Source organism: Aulonocara sp. 'chitande type north' Nkhata Bay, linkage group LG23 (assembly GCF_057382095.1).
Source record: "Aulonocara sp. 'chitande type north' Nkhata Bay isolate Kocher_YH1m ecotype deep benthic linkage group LG23, A_spYH_male_GT1.1, whole genome shotgun sequence".
Taxonomy (NCBI): Eukaryota; Metazoa; Chordata; class Actinopteri; order Cichliformes; family Cichlidae; genus Aulonocara; species Aulonocara sp. 'chitande type north' Nkhata Bay.
Genome location: NC_141365.1, coordinates 17,318,533 through 17,338,364, shown reverse-complemented (window position 1 = coordinate 17,338,364; position 19,832 = coordinate 17,318,533). Strand labels below are relative to the sequence as shown.

Sequence of the window (19,832 nt, the reverse complement as noted above, 5' to 3'; positions counted from 1 at the left end):
ACATTGAAACGAGAGTTCTGAAATTTAAAAAAAACTAAGTGCCATCCTATTTTTGTGGTGGAGATATGTCCGCACGATGAGATCCGACTAGTAACAAAGATCAACACTTTTTTCATACTTTTCATTTTGATGACGATGAGCATGGTTTAAAGATCGAAAAAAGCAAAACAGCTTCCAAATTTTGGTACATATACGGATCTGTAACTTCTTTTTTTTTTTTTTTTTTGTCTATCAGTTTTGTTTTTTGTTTTTTTTTGTTTTTTGTTTTTGTTTTGTTTTTTTCTTTTTTCGCCGTGTCCCTCCTGCATCTCTTTAAGAGTCTGCGCAGACAGAGAGGGCCGCTTCCATCAGCACGTTTATCCATCTGTGTCTGTCCGTCTGTCTGTTCACCCCTGTGTCTGGACCTGCTGTGTCGGGTGCTTGCTTCCTGTTCCTGTTCCCTGCTTCCTGTTTGTCGGTGGGCGGGGCCGAAGTCGTAAGCGTGAGCAGTACGCAGGGCAGGGCAGGCAGGGACAGTCATTTGGCTATGTACACATTCATGGTCGGTCCATGGCTTCCAACAAACGGCAGCACTATTTCCGAAGGTCTAATACACACACCTGGAACAGAGCAGAGGTCCATCCGTTAGACTGAATCGATCACAAAAAATCATTAAAAAACAGTCGTGTGTGGACTTACAGATCCGTCTGATGCGCTGGCTCCCACTTTATCCCCCGCTGCATTCCAGCAAACCTCAAAGATTCCCCCTGTCCCTCTGTAACTGTGGACTAAAGCTCCCGTCTGCAGGCACAGTGCAAACAAGCATTATTTTAATCTAACTACTTGTTGTATTTCAGACCTTCGAACAGTACATACACTGTCCTCCTCCTACCTGTGTATTCCAGATGTGCACGCATTTGTCAAAGGAGCCGCTAGCCAGATGGCGACCATCAGGGCTGAAAGCCACGCTGTAGACGGGCTCCTGGTGTTTGGTCAGCGTGTGAATACAGATGCCTCTATCCACGTCCCAAAGACGGACGGTGGAATCAAATGATGCGCTGTGGAAGGAGGGGCAGGTTCATAAATATCTCACATTGAGGGGAAAATGTGAACTGCGGCTTTCACTTTGGCAGAAACTGTAACACGTTTCACTCTCCTGTGTTAATTTAAAACCCGAGTGCTTTGTAAAACTTGGAGTTGATTTAGCTCGGAAACAACACAGTTCCATATGGACAAGCTAATGCTGAGTCAAATATATGTTTATTATTAGCTAGTTAGCTCATTAGCTAGTTGCACAGCAGATGATTCTACACTGATGACGGATGTGAGGCAGTTCAAGTGTAGAGAATAAAGCACTAGTAAAGACTAGAGAAGCGTTATATAAACACCAGCCCATTTTAATTTGAATGTGTATACTTTTAGCTTTCTAAACTGAGTGTCAGAGGTGTTGCTCAGTCAGCAGCGACATGTAGATAAACCAGACAGTATTAAAAAGGCCGTGCACACAATGGATCAGCTGCCACAGGCAATAGCAGGCTGTTCAACACACCATCATTTCCATTTAAATCAATGTTTAAAATCAAGTCTTGTCAGAGCTGAAGTGTCCTGATGTGTCCTTAATTACTTCTTGGGTTTCTAACACACACACACACACACCTGGCTAGCATGAGGTTAGCGCTGGGATTGTTTGTTCCAGGGCCAGTGGGACTCCATTTGATGGTGTAGATTTCTTTGCTGTGTGCCTGCAGGTCGTGGACACAGGCGTCCTGCTTCATACTCCAGATCTGAAGAGAAGCAAAATCCCAAAGAAAGTTAAAAGCTTTCTATTTTAGTTGAACTAATTATTCAAATTTAACCATTGCATTCAAGAAGCCTACAGAACGTCTTAATGGTTAGAAAGTTACTGTAATGCCTGAATGCTGATTTATAGCTCAGCTGTTTCCTAAATGTTTTAATCTCTTGTCATCATCATCAAGTTCTTCATTTGGAAGTGAGGAGCTGCAGCGATGCGACTCACCTTCAGCGTCATATCATCTGAGCAGGAGGCTAGGAGGTTTCCTGTGGGATCCCACTTGATTGCATTTACTTCGTTCTGGAAGCAGAGAGGAGACGAAGGTTAGCTAAAGCATTATATATGTGAGCGGTGTGTTTTGCTTTGGGAAGATGCACATGAACACAAATCTACTCACTGTGTGTCCCTGGAATGTTTTAATGGGTCGGTCCTGCCCCAGTTTACAGACGTGGATGCACATGTCTGTACTACAGGAGGCGAACGTGTTGTTACTCTGCCAGTCCACGTCAAGTGCCGGAGCTGTGGGCGGATGGAGAGAGGAATATTAGACAGGAACAAAAAAAATTTTTTAGTTTTGTTGTGTGTCTCGTCTGTTTACCTGAGTGGAAAGGAAACTGTTGTTTGGCTTCTCCTGTATGGGCATCCCATATGATTGTTGTCTGTCAGGAGACATGTACACTTAGTGTGAGTGCAGTAAAATATTACCTCGTGAGACAATAACAAACTATTCTTAAAGTTATTTCTCGTTGGAGCTGATTTACAGGTTTACCTTGTCTACGCCTGCGCTCAGGATAAAATTGCCTTTTTTGTTCCACTTAAGGGCAAAGATGGGACCTTTGTGCTGGCCGAGAGTACTGGCCAGGTTACCTGTGGAGCACAACAAGAGAACAACACGTGTCAGCTTTAAATGCAAAAAAGGATTTAAAGGCCTGAAAAGAAATACAGTGCAGGGGAAAAAAATAACTGCATTCTGTAAACCTGCCTCTAGATGGAAGCATTGTTCAAGGATGAACTAAAGCATGTGGCAAACTATTCACGTCACAATTCCCAAAGCATTCCAGCGATTACACCACATTAATAAGTGTGAATGTAACATCAATTAAAGCCATCTCACCATCTTTTGTCCATATTCTGGCAAAGCCGTCATAAGAGCCCGTCGCTAACAGTGTGCCCTCGCTCTGCCAGAGAGAGAGAGAGATGTTTCCATATAAATGAGAGCCTGATTTCGACACATTTACTGACCCAAGTCCTGTTCTTCAGTTACAGTATGTGTCCAAATATTTCAGATCGAATGAGCGTCAGCTGGTGTTATAACAGAGGTCTGTTTTCTCCATCAGCGTGGATGCTTTCCAGGAAATTTCCGACTCTGCCTTTGGCTCTGGTTTATGTCCCAGAGGCTGGACTGAAGGAAGAATGCATCGTCTGATAACTCCAACGGTTAAAATACTCAGCACACGCTGACAATTCAGGACTTTGCTCTTTATATCTACCTAAATGTTGTCATTTTATAAGACTGTTAAAAAAACAAAACTGTTCAGTACCTTCTTTGGAAATGCTTTAATAGGCCTCGAGGATTTCAACACCCTCGCCACAGTCTCAATATGGTGACTGATCTGGCTAGTAAGACTGCTTAAAGTTTTGGTTGATAGAGTGGGTGTGGGCATGCTGTCTTGCTGGAGCATGGAGGCCAGGCCAAAGTGACTGGAGAAACATGCGCACATTAAAAAACCTGAGTTTACTCTGTAAAGTTCGGTCAGCTGCTGCCATCCTCTGCGATCACAAATAAAGACACATGGGGCAGTTCCGAAAGCACCAACACAGGCCTCCATGTTTTACTGATACTTCCTTTCTTTAAGTTCTAATTGAGCAGTCACTACAGAACAACAATATCCCACCTGAAGCTAATGCACTGCCATGGCAACATGCTGCTTTTGCCAGAGTCGACTGATGCAACGTAATAAAAATGCACCTGGTTGAACAATAGCACTGACAGGCAGCTGACGATGCTTAGGTTTCATCTATGATGCTGATTGGCTAATCCCACTGCTCTCATTAAATGGCTGGGATTGTGACTGCATTACATATTACCTGATAAGTAGGCGAGGCTTAAATGCTCGACCCGAGGCAAATGCTCATAGGCAGAAACGTTCAAAAAACATGAGTGAATGAACCATCCATCTACTGCCACACAACAGTGGTGACAATCAGCCTATTTCGTAAAGTAGCAAAATGCACAGCAGGAGCCTTAAATTAAAGTTGATAGTGGATTCTTTTTCTTTCACATATCTTTTTATATCTTATCTAACATCAAACGTTATTACTACCACACTCTTGGAGGGCACTGCTGACAGGACTGTGCGTGGGGTGCAGCCTGTGCTTAGCCTGCTTTTGTTTTAGGATGCATATCTCGTGCTGAGGTGTTCACAACAATAAGCGTTAGCAACAAAAGTGTGTCTCTGATTCTTCAAAAAGGGGTTTAAAAATGACACCAAACTACCAGAATCCTTTTAGAAAACACATCAAGCAGCCCTTTGAAATTCGAAAATATCCCACAAACTTCTCGAGGTTACAGATTGTGACTTAATCCACACGAGCAGGGTGATTCGTGTTACATTCGGTGTGTTTGTGTGCCTGTGTGTACTCACATTCCAGTCTAGTGAGGTGACGTCTTTGTTGCTGGGGACATCTTGTCCTCCCTCTCGTATGCAATGCCTCAGGACCAGCTGTGTGGAGCTGCTTGTACTGTTCTCACTCAGGTTCCAAATACGAGCCGTCGAATCGCCAGACCTGAGACACACACACACACACACACACACACACACATCAGACTGCCATCTGAAAAAGTAACCTACAACATTGCTTTGTACAAATGATATGTAAGGATGTGCTATAAAGATCTCTGTAATAAATCTGAAGCATCACTTTATTGCTCATGTATGGGCAGAACATCTGCGTTAAGTGTTGATGTGATCTTGACTGAAATTAAAATAGGGTTGTGCTGCACTTTCATGTAATACCAAGTTGTACCACCAGATGGTGCACTGAGACAACCAGGCAAGTCCTAAGACTACATTCAGGTCAAACTGGCACTAAGCATTAATTCATGTTTAGTCTCTTTTTTCAGCTTGTTTGCTTCATGACTTGAACATTAACGTTGTACAAAAGTGGAAGCAAGGCTCACCCTGATGCCAGCAGATCGCTGACTGGGTTCCAGGCACAAATAAAGACTTCTGACTCATGGCCCCTCAAGACCATGGCTTTGTTCTGAGGGATCTCTACATCGCCGTCCACTTCCATCAGGTCAGCATGATTATCTGAACACAGAGTTGATGGATCAGGCATGAAAAACCACAAAATTCAATGAGTGAATACATAAAAAATGTAATAATATTCCATCATTTTAATTAATAACATAAATACAAGTCTCTGTTAAAAGAATTCCCCAATCCCAAAAATCATACGAATCATTTCGCTCACTTGCTAAGGCATGGGCTCCATTCTCCTCCCCATTGGCAGTATTCTCTCCGTTCTTGGCATTGCCAGCGATAGTGCCCCCAGTGGTCGACGCCGGCGCTGAAGCTGCAGCCTGCTGCTGGGCCATTTTGTCCCGGTAAGCCTGCTGCCTCGTCTGAACGACATCCGGCATCACCGCATCGATCAGCGACAGGGACTCAATGGGCCGGCCGTCAAATAGCGTGCCGTCCTGCGGAGCCAGAGAAGAAATCGGGTTGGAGCGGAAACACAGAGGAAGACAAGAAGCTGGTGAAAGAAGCTGACAGGCTTCTGTCTATATTACATTTACAGATTCCCTTTGATATCAGATTAATATGGGAATGACATCCTGATAGTCCGTTTAAGAAAGACTTGAATTATTATCTGATGTTAAAGGGTCTTTGTTTGTGTCCCACCTCATTTATGCTGACTTCAGCCTCCACGTACTGCAGGCCCTTCTGGATGATGCTGATCAGGGCAGCAGGGGGAACCAGAGCACCATTGATGTTGGACTGGCTAATGTGGCTCTCTATGCCAAAGGTAAATGCTGAGTGGGAGAACCCTAAAGAGGAGAAGAAAAGAATATTAGTAAATAATACTCCCTTCGATTTCAACACAGTGAAGAACTACAAGTTGTGGCGGTTTTTTCAGTCTTAATTGCCTTTTAACACTTTTTTTATAAAAGTCAACCCTTTTTTCCTTAAGTTTTTGTGGTGATGAAAGTTACTGACCCTCCGCAGAGTCGACGTATTAATGAAGAAAATGCTCGACCTCTGACTTGTTAGTAACATGTTTGTGAAGTCGTTGCTGTTGGAGAACAAGAACTGCTGCGTCACAACCGCATGACCCCCTGACCTCTGTCAATCTGCAGGTAACATCTAGACCTAAATAGTGGACTGACCTACTGCTGAGATGCTGCGTTCACGGGAACTGGTCAGACATACAAGGCTTTGTTTATGGCTGCCACTGACATGTAGGCATAAAAGTGCTTTTGTACAAACATGGTGACATTTAAAAGGTATCCCATAAACAAATGGAATGATCTAATCCAGACATCTCCGTCTTTCTGTTCTGATGTACATCCTCTCATTAGGATATAAACGGTAATAGAAATGTTAATATTGACCATTTATGTTTGAGTAAATTTTAGCTACCCGTGTGTGGAGAAACAGGACAAAAGCTTTGACTGAAGTTAAATCTCATAACCATCAGCTCTCTTGTAATGATGATTTATCTTCATTCATTGTTGGACTATAAATACAGAACAAGAAGTTTTGGCTCAGGGTATCAGTTATCCATATATCTGCTGGCTGCAACGTTGGCCCCCAAGGCAAAATCTGAGAACACAAATCCAGAAATACTTGCCAACTAATTTCATCACCGCCCATATTTGCTTAAATGTAAGAAGCTGTGGATATTTTTCTGTTATCATGTGATTATTGTTAAGCTCATCCCTCATTTGGACAGCTGGTCACCCTTTTAATTTTAGAGCTGGTCGAATTACTTCTCCTTCTCTTAATAATATTTCTCAAAACCTCTGATTCATTAGTTGTAGATCCACAGCTGAGACGACTCTCATCTGTGTACACAACGAGTCTGATCTCAACATGTCCCACTCTTTGCAGCCAAAGTTTTCCTCATCACTCGGCAGCAGAGCAGTTTTGTTTAAGTCTGCCTTTGTCTACATCCTCAAAGTGTTGCCTTCCAACAGATCGACTCCAGTTCAAATATATCTGATCAACCATCTAAATGATCATCCTTATGATGGTCCATAACTAATCTGTCATTTCTGCTGTGATGTCTGTAAAACGGTTATTCCAGATAACTTCTGCCTTTACTTCAAGTCAGGACCAAACTTATATAAAACGAAATGCAAATGGCTCTTAATGATCTTACTATCTACCACATTGCCAATTAACACTAAGGCAGCATTAAGGGTTAAAACCAGTCCAAATTATTTCCGCACCAATTGAATGATGAGTGCCTGTTTTCCCCGGTGTTAAAGTTCAACGTCCAGGCATTCAAAAAAAGAGGATTTAGAAGAGGTGGAAGTTAGCGGTAAGTTAGCTAGCCGTTTAACATCTAGAGCTACGTACCAGGTACTACGTACCTGAGTGACTAAATACCAGCAAAGTTTGGGCGGTGGGCGAAGTTGGGCTAGTTGACCTGGTGGCTAGCTAGTGCTGTGGTTAGACCCATATAAACACACTGGCACAAGGAAGACACTGCATGAAGGTTAAATTGTTCTCAATAATGGACAGTGACAAACACCATCATAGAACAGGAAGAAGATATACACAGATAAAACTTCAACCAACAGCACATCTGGTCCGTCTGCAGCACGAGGTCATTAGCATGTTGCTATGTAGTTTGGTTTAGTTGCCATTTAGACAAAAAACAAAAATTGCAAAGTGACACTATTCAGTTAGTGTGTATTTGGTGCGGACAGCCTGTGCTGTTTGTCCTCTTTTAAGCACTCTTGTTTACAATGGCGTCATTATATTCTGCTTTTAAACAACAAGCAGCACCACACTGACCGTGTTGTGTATACAAAGTGACAAAGATGACCCAACAACCTGACAGGCAGCTCGGGCATCTGCTGACTACCCTACCGCCTATAGTACGACAAGGAAAGAAAGAAACTGATTTCTCGTCTTATAAATGTAATGAAAACAGATCCTGAAAAAAAGGATTAAATTCCACCCAAACAAATAAATGATTATATATCTTAGAAGAGACGATTTTTAGAAATATCACAAACTGTCTTCTTGCTCAATTTGTGTTTAATTCAGTCCCTTCTTTAAAAAAAACAACAAAAAAACATGATAAATTGTTGATGATAATTACTTTTTTATAACAAACTTTTAAAGAGTACTGTTGATTCATACAGCTCATTTTAATCATCATTAGTGAATAAAAACACACATTTGTTGTGATGAAAACTAAGTCTGTTAATGAAAACTATAATGAGCCATGTTGGTAGAAAAGCAAAGAACTATTACAAAAACGATAAAGCTTTTCATGAAGAGGAGAAGAACTGGAGCTGGATACCTGACTCCTGTAGGTATCTGTAGACCAGGAAGTTGACCTCATCACTGCTAATGCTCATCTTTACTCCTGTTACACCATGAGGTCAGCACACACACACCTAGCCTGGAAAACAGAGAGAGGTTCATCAGTGAAGGGGAAATCTCACCAGTTATTTAAGCTCAAACACAAAGTCAGTTTACAGCTGATGTTACTGTGGAAAAAGGAAATTACTGTAGAGCTTGCGCATGTACAGAGCTTTAAACTGGACCTCCTCGATCACACTTAATCACGTCACTGGTAGCAAAGTACATAGCCTACAGCTGCTTCAGTGCACAACATGATCACATGACCCTCGTCTTGCAGGACCTCAGATAAAACAAAGTAAGAAAGAAAGTTTAGCACCAGCAATTTGATTACATTTTAAAAAGCAACAATCACATTGAGGCACTGATTCATGTATTTACTGAGAAATAGAATAGAATAGAATAATCCTTTAATTGTCCCACAAGGGGAAATTTGGTTGTAACAGCAGCCAAAAAGACACATATACAAACAAACAGTACACAGAACAGAAACATACACAATTTTTTTTTCACATATTTACATTAAGGACAGTGGTTACTATATACAGAGAGTACTGTACAGTTATTAAATTAAAATAACTACAGGTAAGAGGCAGAAAGCGTGTCTACATGCCTGTGAGTCAAGACATCTGATGGAGTGTCATTGTTTTACTGTTTGTCTGCATTTTAGTCACTCTGGTCGTGCTATGCTCATGAGCACTCTAAGTGGCTTTTACTGTTTAATATTTTATCTGATTATGTCATTGTTTGATCATTTATGTGCTTCTGACTTTGCTCTGTGCTTAGATCCCTCTGCGTTTACGCTTCTTGTTTGTGCCATCAGCCTGCCAGGGATGAAGAGTAGCCTGTATGGCTAAATGTATGGCACACTGACATCATTAATTAAAACAAGCACAAAATTGACAAAAATAAAATAAAGGCTGCAGCTTATATCTTAACAACAGGCAGATTAAACACATGCTATTGCATTGGTGCTAACTAAAGCTGGACCAGCAGTCTGTTTAGTTTACATCAGTTGACGTCTTTATTTTTTCGATGTGATCCAGACCATGCTGGCTGTACGTTAATATGTGTTACAATTACTTCTCAGTTGGTGTTTTATTCACAGTATGCCCACACCCCAAGCTGCTCTGTTCCCTCTGACCACATATTTAACATCTGATGCAGTCATCTGGGCACCGGCCCACTACAAACTACTCGACTGAAAAACACGAGCGGGAAGGAAATCAGCAGGACAGAAACACTTCTGCTGGTAGGACTCCTTTCGTGTGTGCGCCCAAGCACATGTCACATGATTTGACGTTGCCTTTGTGTGTGAACTAATATGGCTGGGAACCGCAAGTTTAACAACTGCGGGGTTAACAAGCGCAGAGAGCCGATTCCAAACAAGGACCAGTTCAAAGCCTGTTTCCCCCAGAGAGTAATCAGGCCTGGAGCTCCTCGCCTGCAGCACCCCCACCCGCCTCCCAGCAGGAGTCTCTCTGTGCATTTAATGGTAGTTAAGTGATTGAAACTCTCCTGGGTACTGTGGACACATTTCTTTTCAGAGGATTTTAACCTTGCGTCATCTGGAACAGCTCAACATCTCCGTACACTGAGCAGTGGTCTTAGCATTGCTGGATGCTGAGCTGAGGGAGGGGGGAGAAGTTTCCTTTAATGACCACCTGATAAACCGGTCGCAGCGACGAAAAATAAGACACAATTACACACTACAACTGTGAAACATCAGATTTGTCGACTAGTCACGATTACGTCGACTATCAAAATCGTCGACGACTGATTTAATAGTCGACGCGTCGTTTGAAGCTTTGTAAGATCACAAAAGACGCAGGAATAAGTGGCAGGATTTAAGAGTGTAATAACGGACTGAAACAGAAGATGGCAGCATTGCATGTACAAGGATGTCAGCTACCGTTAAACCCCGAAGAAGAAGAAGCAGCAGCTGTGTCCCAGAATTCATAGCGCGGCCCAGCGCAGTTTCCAACAATGGCGGCAGCTGGTTAGTTTTAATGTTACTCTTATTATTCTTTCTGGGTCACAAAATAAACGTTTAACATATTTTCAGGCGAGAATGTAGCTGTGTAAACCTCAAATATCGGCTCAGTTTATCAGGACACCACATATTTTCAAAAGCACTCCGACGTTTTCGGAGACATCTGTTACCCACTAGCTCGTTAGCGAGCCGGGGGCTAGGCTCACTAGCGCCGTGAGAACACCGGACTCCCGGCAAATCGTTTTCAAACCCACCGCCGTCTTTCGCTACTCAGGTTAAATATATATGAGTCACTTAGATAACTTAAAATGTTATTGTTTGGCTTTTTTTTTTTTAGTATTTTATTTGTTCCTGAGTAAATCAGTTTGTCTGAGATTAAAGTTATAGTTTTTACACAGCTGAATAAACGTCAAGCAGACAACTGATTATCAGAAGTGTGAGATGCTCCAGAATATACTCCAGTGTCCTGTTATATTTTAGATAGCAAGGAGTTTATTAAACTTCACCGAAACAATCCGCAAATTTCATTAAAATTTAATAAACTATCATCTTGTCTTTATTTTTAGTTAGCACAGACCTTAAACACTTAAAGCTGTAAGCTAATGATAGTTATATAAGAGCAGATGCTGCTGGTGCAATAAGCTGTAGTTTTGCGTCCAATGGATGATGATCTGATTAGTCGACTATTCGCAAAAATAATCGGTGACTAGTCGACTATCAAAATAATCGTTTGTGGCAGCCCTAATTGTAGTAGAGTAGAGCAGATCCCAAAAAATTCAATTACTCATGGATTTCTTCCTTGAGCAGATATTCTGTTTTTCATTCTGCTGTTCTGATAAAGATCTAACGACAGAAAAGGACATTTAAAAATGACAATGTGATGCCACTACCTTTTTGTTGTTTGTTTGTTTTATTTCTATCCAAACACCATTTTCTTAACTGCTTATCCAATTCATATCCCCAGCTATTACCGAGTAAGAGGCTAGATGCACCATGGCACAACACAAAATTGTCAGTTGGACGTTAGTCGGGTTAACCAAATGAGCACGTTATTGGACTGTGAGAAGAACCAGGAAGGAACCACAGAGCCAACATTAAACTCCACACATACAGTTAGGGGTGGGCGGTATAAACTGTATTTGGTAGAAACGATATGAACAGCTTCGCCTGTTTTGGTCAAAAGCATTGCAGCGGCTGCAAACAATATCATCTGCAAATTATGCGGCGACAGTAATAGCAAAGAGACGAAGCACGTTTTGGAATATGAGGAAAGCCAAAAACTGCACTTCCTCCACTTCCATACCATTGATTTATTAATGTTGAATTCTCTCGCAGCTGCTCTATTCCCATGTTGTTGCAGTGTATTAATGACTAACCTTCTATAGTGGATGAATTATCTCAGTTGTTCTCCTGACTGAAGTTTGGTCCGTTTACAGCATCCTGCCATGTGATTACATTTGTCCCTAACCATCGGGAACACTCACTTTAACTTTTATTGAGTAGAAAAAAAGTTAGCGCTCATCCTCCAGCTTCACTGTGTTTGTTATGCTAACATAGTTGTGTCGCTAGCGATCACGTAGCACATCATTATATACCAGCTAGCCCAACTTCAGTAACCCTAAAAGTCACTGCTGTTTAGTTTTCTGTCTTCATTTATGTTGGAAGTGATAGCAGAGCTGTACGTTTTAATTTTTTTAGAAATCTCTCAGTCATGAACATACTATATCATGTTTAGGTAACTAGCGAAACTAGCGCGCTAACTTCCGCTAACTTCCTGCTAACTTCTAACACTGTTGTATTTAATAAATTCTGTTTTCATGAATGCCTGAATGTTAAACTTAATTGTTACACCCGGTAAAGCAGCAACACTGACCGTTTTATTAAAGATGAAAGAAATTTGACAGTTTTTAACTCTCAGTGAAGATGCAGTGTTCATTGACTTTGGGACCTGAAGCAGACTGAGTTTTGGACCCAGATTACTCCGTGAGGCTCCTGACTACGGTAGCCGTAATGCTTCGACAATCCATCAAGCGGTACGGCTTCGTAGCTTACCAAAGTCATAGTAAAACATTTGACAGATTTTTGAGCGCCGTGTACCACATAAAATCGTTCGCGGTCAGTAAGCACAACCAGAATTCATATATAAGGCGCACCGGATTATAAGGCACGCTGGCGGATTTTAAGTGCACCTTATAGTGCGGAAAATACGGTATACAGAGGAAAAGAATATATCGTTAGTGCATATGTTTCAAATTATATCGCGATATGGATTTTAGGCCATATCGCGCAGCCCTACATACAGTCCTCGCTGGCCAGCAGATTTAAACCCAGAACCTTCATTGCTGTGAGGCAACGGTGCTAACCACGGTCATTTATTAATCCCTAATTTATGCCAGAGAAACAAACGATCTGACCTGATTTTATATCTCCTAATTTTTAATGAGATCACAAAATTGATGAGATTGCAACAGCAGCCACAAGCACTGATAATCTTCCATTTTATTTATTGGGAACAGCAGGACGATATTGGACTATGTGAATTTTTTGTTTTTGTTCAGTTCCCCCCCTTCTCAAAAACGAGCTGAGTAACGTGTACTTCAACAACTTTCTGGATATGTGGCCAGTACTGGCTGCCAGGTGCAAGTCCTCACTCTCCTGCAGCAAATCCACTTCTCTCTCTGTCTGAACTGTTCACTGTGTGACAGTGAGTACCTGTAAATGAGCAGTCTGCACATGTGCAATGTTAAACCGAGGCTGTGCACTGTGTGAGAGGAAAATAAGACATTCTGTCACATGTAAATGCAGCTGACTAACAGCTCTACCCTTCAACATGTGTGTGGTGAGTCTGTCAGGCAGCGTTGCGGTTCCAAAACGAGATGCTTGAAAATTTCTGCGGTTATTGAACTAAAAAGTACGCGCCCTTCCCGAGATACACCATTTCACTGACGATTTCTGCTGAAGCTCCACAAAATGGTATTTGAGAATCTGGTGTAACGACAAAGTAAGGCGAGTCAGTTGCATCAGCTTCACTGGAGAACAGGGGTGCCATGGCTGAGCTGTCTGGGGATGTGTTCATAACCCAGGAGACAGCAGATGAAGAAGAGGTGGTGTTGTTCTCTGGCATGTTGGCTCAGCGATACTTATCTGTGCCTGGACCCTCTGTCTCCAAAGAGAGAGGATTGTGTTTTCCACAGAGACAACTGTCAGCAAACAGATTGTTTTGAGGGGGCAGATAAACTCCAGGCAGACAAAATAATGGAAACCATCTCAGAGTTGAGCTTTTCAGCATAATTACAAAAGTAGCAACACTTTGTTGGGGCTGAAATGAGCCGTTCCTGCTGCAGCCCCATGAAACGGCACTACCACAGACACACTGTGTTAAATTAGACCTCTTATTATAATTAAATCATATGCAGCTGTCAGACTGCTTTCACTTCCACTTTACTACAGTGTTATACTGCAAGCTAACTTCTCAAACAAGCCACACCCATGTACTTTGCGGTTGGCCTTCTTGACGTAACGTGTGACAACCAGCCTCTGAAAAATACAACAATGACACAAAAATAAACTGCTCTGTGCAAGATCCTTAAAAAGTAATTTTACTGCTTCCACTACTGATCACATCTCTAGTTACACCACTACACTCAAGCTATTTTGTAATCATGTATCGGAAAGTCGTGGACAAAATACTGGTAAAAAAAAAAAAAAAAAACCCTGAATATATTATATAATTTGATATGATGTAGCACAATCCAAAAGAACAACCTACAACGGTAGGAAAAAATGAGCAAATTCATGACAGCCTACTCAAGACTGCACTGAAACCGACTCAGCTGGTGATATTTAGGGTTGCGAATTGAATGGATCTGTTTCTCTTTAAAGGATTTTTTGTGACGTTTGTCAACTCGACTCTGAGTTTAATCATCTTGTGAAGCTCAATTGCTAAATGGAGCCACACAGTGAATCCTTCTTACTTTGTTTCTTTTAAGGACACACGAGCTGTGCACACCCTCGTCTTGGGCTTTAGAGTAATTAAACTGAAGAAATTAAAGTAGTTTACCAGGTCTGTGCATCCTGTATTCAGAAAGTATTCATTTGTCCAGTAAACTGTTAACAAGCTAGAAAATTATAAAGTGACAAAACAAGGTGGCAAGCCCTCATTCTACCCGACAGCACCTTGCTATATGTCTATTTAGGTAGCTACTTCCATCTCTCTCAGTCTCTCCACCTATTAAAGATACCAGTGCACCATTTTAACTGAGAAAGGATCAATACAAAGCAGCGCAGTCAGTCTGTAGCATATTATACAAATAAATCTCACCCAGTGCTAATTTAAAGCAACTGCTTCTTCACTGAAATGCAACTTTGAGGTCAACTGCTTCAGCAGCAGCACACTTTAATTAGGCCTAAATAACTACATCACATTTGTATAGTGACCCAGGAACTAAAAAGTTCTATTGCCATAAGTCATGTAGTTCTAGAGTGGGATACGTGAAAGGCAAAAGCACCTTTGGTTTATTTGACAACTGTAGCTGCCCAACACTGAAAAACTATGATCTTATAAGAGCACAGTATGATTGTTCCAATACATTCCTCAAAAACAGGAAGACGCTCATATCAGCCATCTCCGGACAGAATTGTTGCCTATTTGACAAAAACTAATTGATATACGTTGAATCTACATTATGTGGTATTAAAGCTTACAGTTACTGGTAATGTGTGGTGCTCACATTAAGACTGGAGCTGCAGCCAGGAGCCTCGATCAATAACCATGAAAGCAGAGTATAATTTCAGCCACCTGCTGCTGTGCTTCTTTAACGGGGAACCTGTAGACGGTCCTGTCAGAGATCATTCAGACCTTTTGCTCAAATCCCTCCTGACAGCAGTGCTGTTAGTTTGTAAACAGTGAGCTGTAGTTCTCTCTACCACCACTCCACTGCAGTGGCGCTGTGGAGCCATGAGCGGTAGCCAGGAGCCTCTGTGTTGACAGTGTGGGAGAGTAAAGGGGGGGATGGGAGAGGAGAAGGGAATCTCTGGCTCTACATTTTTTCCCTTCGCCTCTCTCCCTCTGTCTCTGTGCTGCCAGTGGCAGACTGGCCTGTACAGTAAATGCTAGATCTGGTTACTGCTCAAGGAGAGAGGGGGAGGGTAGGAGACACACACTCACGCACAATCAGACAATCAATAATCCCACCCACCCAACAAACAACAACAACAACAAAAATCAGGACAGGACTATTACTGCTGCATGTGACCTGTGCCATGACCATGAAGTTGCTCCAGAGGAAGCAAGACTGAAATCACACCAACAAGAATAAAGGGGCAGGTGGGCATGTGGGGCTGACCTTCACAATATGAAATCAATATCGCTAATAAATTAGATTTGCTTTGGTTCATCAGCTGACATCCATCCATCCACAAGGCCCCAATCAATAAGAAGGAATTCACTTCAACTGCCTTTTAATCATGTTTTATTTGAGATTGCATCTCCTACATTATGAAGAAAACACTTTATTTTAAGATGCTTATCATAAAAAAATGACTTCAATAGTGTAAAATACAACCAAACAGTTACTAAAAAATAACATAAAACCTTTTTATTTTCAACACTAACACAAACAACAAATGTTACTCTCTGGTAACAATGAAGTAGGACTGCAAGTTTTAAGACTGCACTACTGGTGCCCCTTTTCAACACAGTTTGTGTCTATCACAGGATACTGTGCTACACCACACACACTGCAATCCCATGGACTGCAGATAGCAATCTTCACACAAAATTTCCTCTCTGAGCAGTGCAGAACATTTCTAAATACTCAGGTCAATAAACTGCTTGCATCATCACTCAAGTTAAAAGTAATTAAAAAATGTTTTGTTGTGCCACTTACTACTCAGCTGTTTAGTCAAATGAATGACAAATTCCTAGCTGATTGCCCAGACTGATGAATGAAAAGTTTGTGAAAATATTCTACAGAGTAGTAACCGCTCGCAGTCCAAACATTTCACCCCTAAAGAATTGTGGCAACGATGTCCTTTTCAGTTCCACATCCTGAACAAGTGACAGAGAAAGCGTCAAGGTTGTGTTGTTTACCACTGAGCTCATGCGACTGGAAAAATCTACAGGCCTGTTGGTGAGTGTCGAGTTCATCACTGGTTGAAATTTGCTAGATCAGTGGTGGAACACCCACACTATGAAATGATGATGATGCAATGTGTTGTGTTATTCAGTAAGACCAGAAACTAGCTGTTTAGCCAAAAAAAGTCATTCGGAAAGTGTTTACAGAGGTGACGCAGCGAGAGCAGAGGATAGTTTTCTGGTAGACTTCATGCAACTGTTCCAGACAAACACCAAGGGGAGAAGGAAGAACTAGCACTAAAACTGAAAAACAAAAACAGAAATTCCCAAATTCTAACTCTGTGTTAAAGCACTGCATGTTTAATAAAATATCCTGTGTTGGCACAGTTACAGCCCTTTCTAAACTTGATGGACAACAACTGCTATGGTACCGAGACATTTCCCCTCTAGAACATTTGTTTCAAAAGCTCACGTATGTATCAATCCAGTCTTTAAGTGATGACGTGACGAATCCTGTTTCCGGGCCCAAAGTAGTCTGTAATATGGCTTTTGTAATCTTAACATGTTTAATGTTTTGTATCTTCTTCTATTTAATTTCAAAAAGCCCCTAAAAACAGCCTGTGATCACTGTCGGCCTCACTCGGCTTTTATTACCGTTATTGATTTTAAAGCTCCGTTTTTAAAACCTTAGGATGTAACTACAGCCCAGCCCATGCAGCAGTATATGAATGACTAACCTCGTATTTTGGATGGATTATCTCAGTTGTTCTCCTGGCTGAAGTTCGTTTACTTTTATCGAGTGGAAAAAAGCTAGCGTGTTTATATTATGCTAACATAGCTGTGTCGCTAGCGGTCACGTAGCACATTGTTATATAGCAGCTAGCCAAATTTCAGTAACCCTACAAACGTCACTGCTGTTTAGTTTTCTGTCTCCATTTATGTCGGAAGTGATAACAGAGCTGTACGTCTTAATTTATTTCCAAAATCCCTCAGTCAGGACATGCTATATTTTATTTAAATGGAAGCTAGCGAGCTAACGTCCTGCTAATTTCTAACTCCGTTAAATGTCATAAATACCGTTTTCATGGATGTCTCGATGTTAAACTTACAACAACTGTCAGTGATGCCACAATGATAGTTTGATTTAGAGACCTGCAGCAGAGTTTGAGTCCAGACAAGGCTAGTGACGTCAGACTTAAAGACCGGATAAGCAGCATTAGAAGGGAAAAAAAGGAATCGTCGCTTTTCATTACAGTGGTATTACGTGCAGTAAAGTGTGACATTAGTGGTATGGTTACAGCACAGCATTCTGTCACATTGCCTGTCATTTTCTCCGTATTTTATGAGGATTGGTAGGATATGAACAGCCACAGGCTGTGTGAACAAAAGGAGCCGCTGGCCTTACTGGAACAGTCTGAACACTCTATTTTGCTAAAGTATGTGCCAGAGGAGCCTTTATAAAATGGCAGGTGCATGCAATGAAACTGAACTTCAAACAAACTGCCACTGCACACCTTGTCTCTCCCACTCTGTGACAATAATATACACCATTTAGGTTTGGTGTTCTCTAAAGGTATTTCTGCATCATGCGTAAAGGAGACCCAAGCTGTGATGTCTGCTGCTCTGATTCTACTCTGCACCAGTGCAGATAAAATGGGGCTCATTCCTATTTAAAGCTTCTCTCTCTGTCTCTGAGACCTGACGGTTTGGCTCTATTTTCAGAGCAGCAGAAAGAAAATTCAGGCAGTGGGGGATGGGATGATTTAAAGGAAACCATATTTCAAATCATCTCTCACTGTATAACGTGTCCAATTCTTCTGAAACCAGACAGAGTCACACATGAAAATCTGTTTCTCTCCTATTGTGCTGCCACAATGACACACTGAAAGCAAAGGCAAGACAAAGGTTACAGTCAGTCTCGAGCGATTCAGAATACATGTAGATGTACATGTAGAACTGCGCCACCAAAAATATTAGCAGCAACAACATCGCAAAAGACGGCGTTTAAAGGCTCAAACACATTTCCGTGTTTGTATTTTTATTCTGGGGCTAGACTAACACATCTGCAATATTCATAGCTTAAAACCCTTAAAGATAAATAAATAAATAAAACGCATTTCCATCCTCGGTGCAGAACAAACTATTAGTTCTTAGTGCTTTTAGACCACCATCCTGATTTGCCCACTCTGTGCCAGCTTCGGTGGTTAAACAAATAATCTGCTTGTTAAGTGAAGAAACATCAACATCAAAGCGTCTCCTGGATGAGGCTCTCTTCTTTTTAAAATCCTGGAGTGCTTAGTTTCTTGAGTTTTTGTTTGTTTTTTAGCAAACACAAGACCATTCAGCTGTTCTCGGCCTTTACAGCTCTTCATTAGCACTAGTCATGTGTAACATGCTCAAATATGGTTTGAAAAAAAACTCCCGATACTCACGAACACTATAGGGCTGCATTGTTAAGAAAAGAATCACTCTCCAGCCAACCACAGCTTTTATGGCTGCTAGTATTTATTTTTCACTTTCTGGTTACTACTCAATATTAAAGCTCGATTTAGACTTCTGCAGGAAATTTACATCCTAACTTGTGTAATAACCAGAAACTCCTTTTATCCCTACACAGTAAGGCTGCCACGATTGCGTCGACTATCAAAATCGTTGTCGAATATTAAAATCGTCGACGCGTCGTTTGAAGCTTTCTAAGATCCCAAAAGACGCAGGAATAAGTAGTAGGATTTAAGAGTGTAATAACGGACTGAAACAGAAGATGGCAGCACTGCATGTACAAGGACGCCAGCTGCCGTTAAACACCAAAGAAGAAGAAACTGTGTCCCAGAATTCATAGCGCGGCCCTGCTCAGTTTTCAACAATGGCGGCAGCTAGTTAGTTTAAATATTACTCTTATTATTCTTTCATGGTCATAAAATAAACATTTAACATATTTTGTAGCTGTGTAAACCTCAAATGTCTGCTCAGTTTATCAAGACACCACATATTTTCAAAAGCGCTCCGACGTTTTCGGAGACGTCTGTTACCCACCAGCTCGATAGCTAGCCGGGGGCAAGGCCCACTAGAGCCCGTGAGAACGCCGGACTCCCGGCCAATCGTTTTCAAACCCACCGCCGTCTTTCGCTACTCAGGTTAAACGTGATATATGAGTCACTTAGATAACTTAAAAACTGTTATTGTTTGGCTTTTTTCAGTATTTTATTTGTTCCTGAGTAAATCCTCAGACAACTGATTATCAGAAGTGTGAGATCCTCGAGAATATACCCCGGTGTCCTGTTATATTTTAGACTGTTAGCAAACGGCTGAGTTTATTAAACTTCACCAAAACAATCTGCAGATTTCATTAAAATTTAATAAACTATCATCTTGTCTTTATTTTTAGTT

At 41.4% G+C, this 19,832-nt stretch overlaps 1 protein-coding gene across 2 annotated transcripts in view; it reads right to left on the bottom strand.

Moving 5' to 3' along the window:
• Positions 1-118: 118 nt before the first annotated feature.
• The window catches only part of tbl1xr1a (TBL1X/Y related 1a), a 48,291-nt gene continuing 28,577 nt past the window's right edge, over positions 119-19,832 (bottom strand). The window contains exons 3-17 of one of the 2 annotated variants that reach the window (XM_086283705.1): positions 8,525-8,659; positions 8,315-8,416; positions 5,680-5,825; positions 5,249-5,474; positions 4,953-5,085; positions 4,417-4,558; positions 2,886-2,949; positions 2,541-2,638; positions 2,370-2,430; positions 2,169-2,290; positions 1,997-2,071; positions 1,636-1,763; positions 872-1,037; positions 679-780; positions 119-599 (exon numbers count right to left, since the gene is read on the bottom strand). In XM_086283705.1, the coding sequence (XP_086139831.1) occupies positions 573-599; positions 679-780; positions 872-1,037; positions 1,636-1,763; positions 1,997-2,071; positions 2,169-2,290; positions 2,370-2,430; positions 2,541-2,638; positions 2,886-2,949; positions 4,417-4,558; positions 4,953-5,085; positions 5,249-5,474; positions 5,680-5,825; positions 8,315-8,372 (1,548 nt within the window). In that variant the 5' untranslated portion in view covers positions 8,373-8,416; positions 8,525-8,659 and the 3' untranslated portion in view covers positions 119-572. The remainder of the gene's footprint in view (positions 600-678; positions 781-871; positions 1,038-1,635; positions 1,764-1,996; positions 2,072-2,168; positions 2,291-2,369; positions 2,431-2,540; positions 2,639-2,885; positions 2,950-4,416; positions 4,559-4,952; positions 5,086-5,248; positions 5,475-5,679; positions 5,826-8,314; positions 8,417-8,524; positions 8,660-19,832) is intronic. The other variant, XM_086283704.1, reaches the window with a different exon arrangement.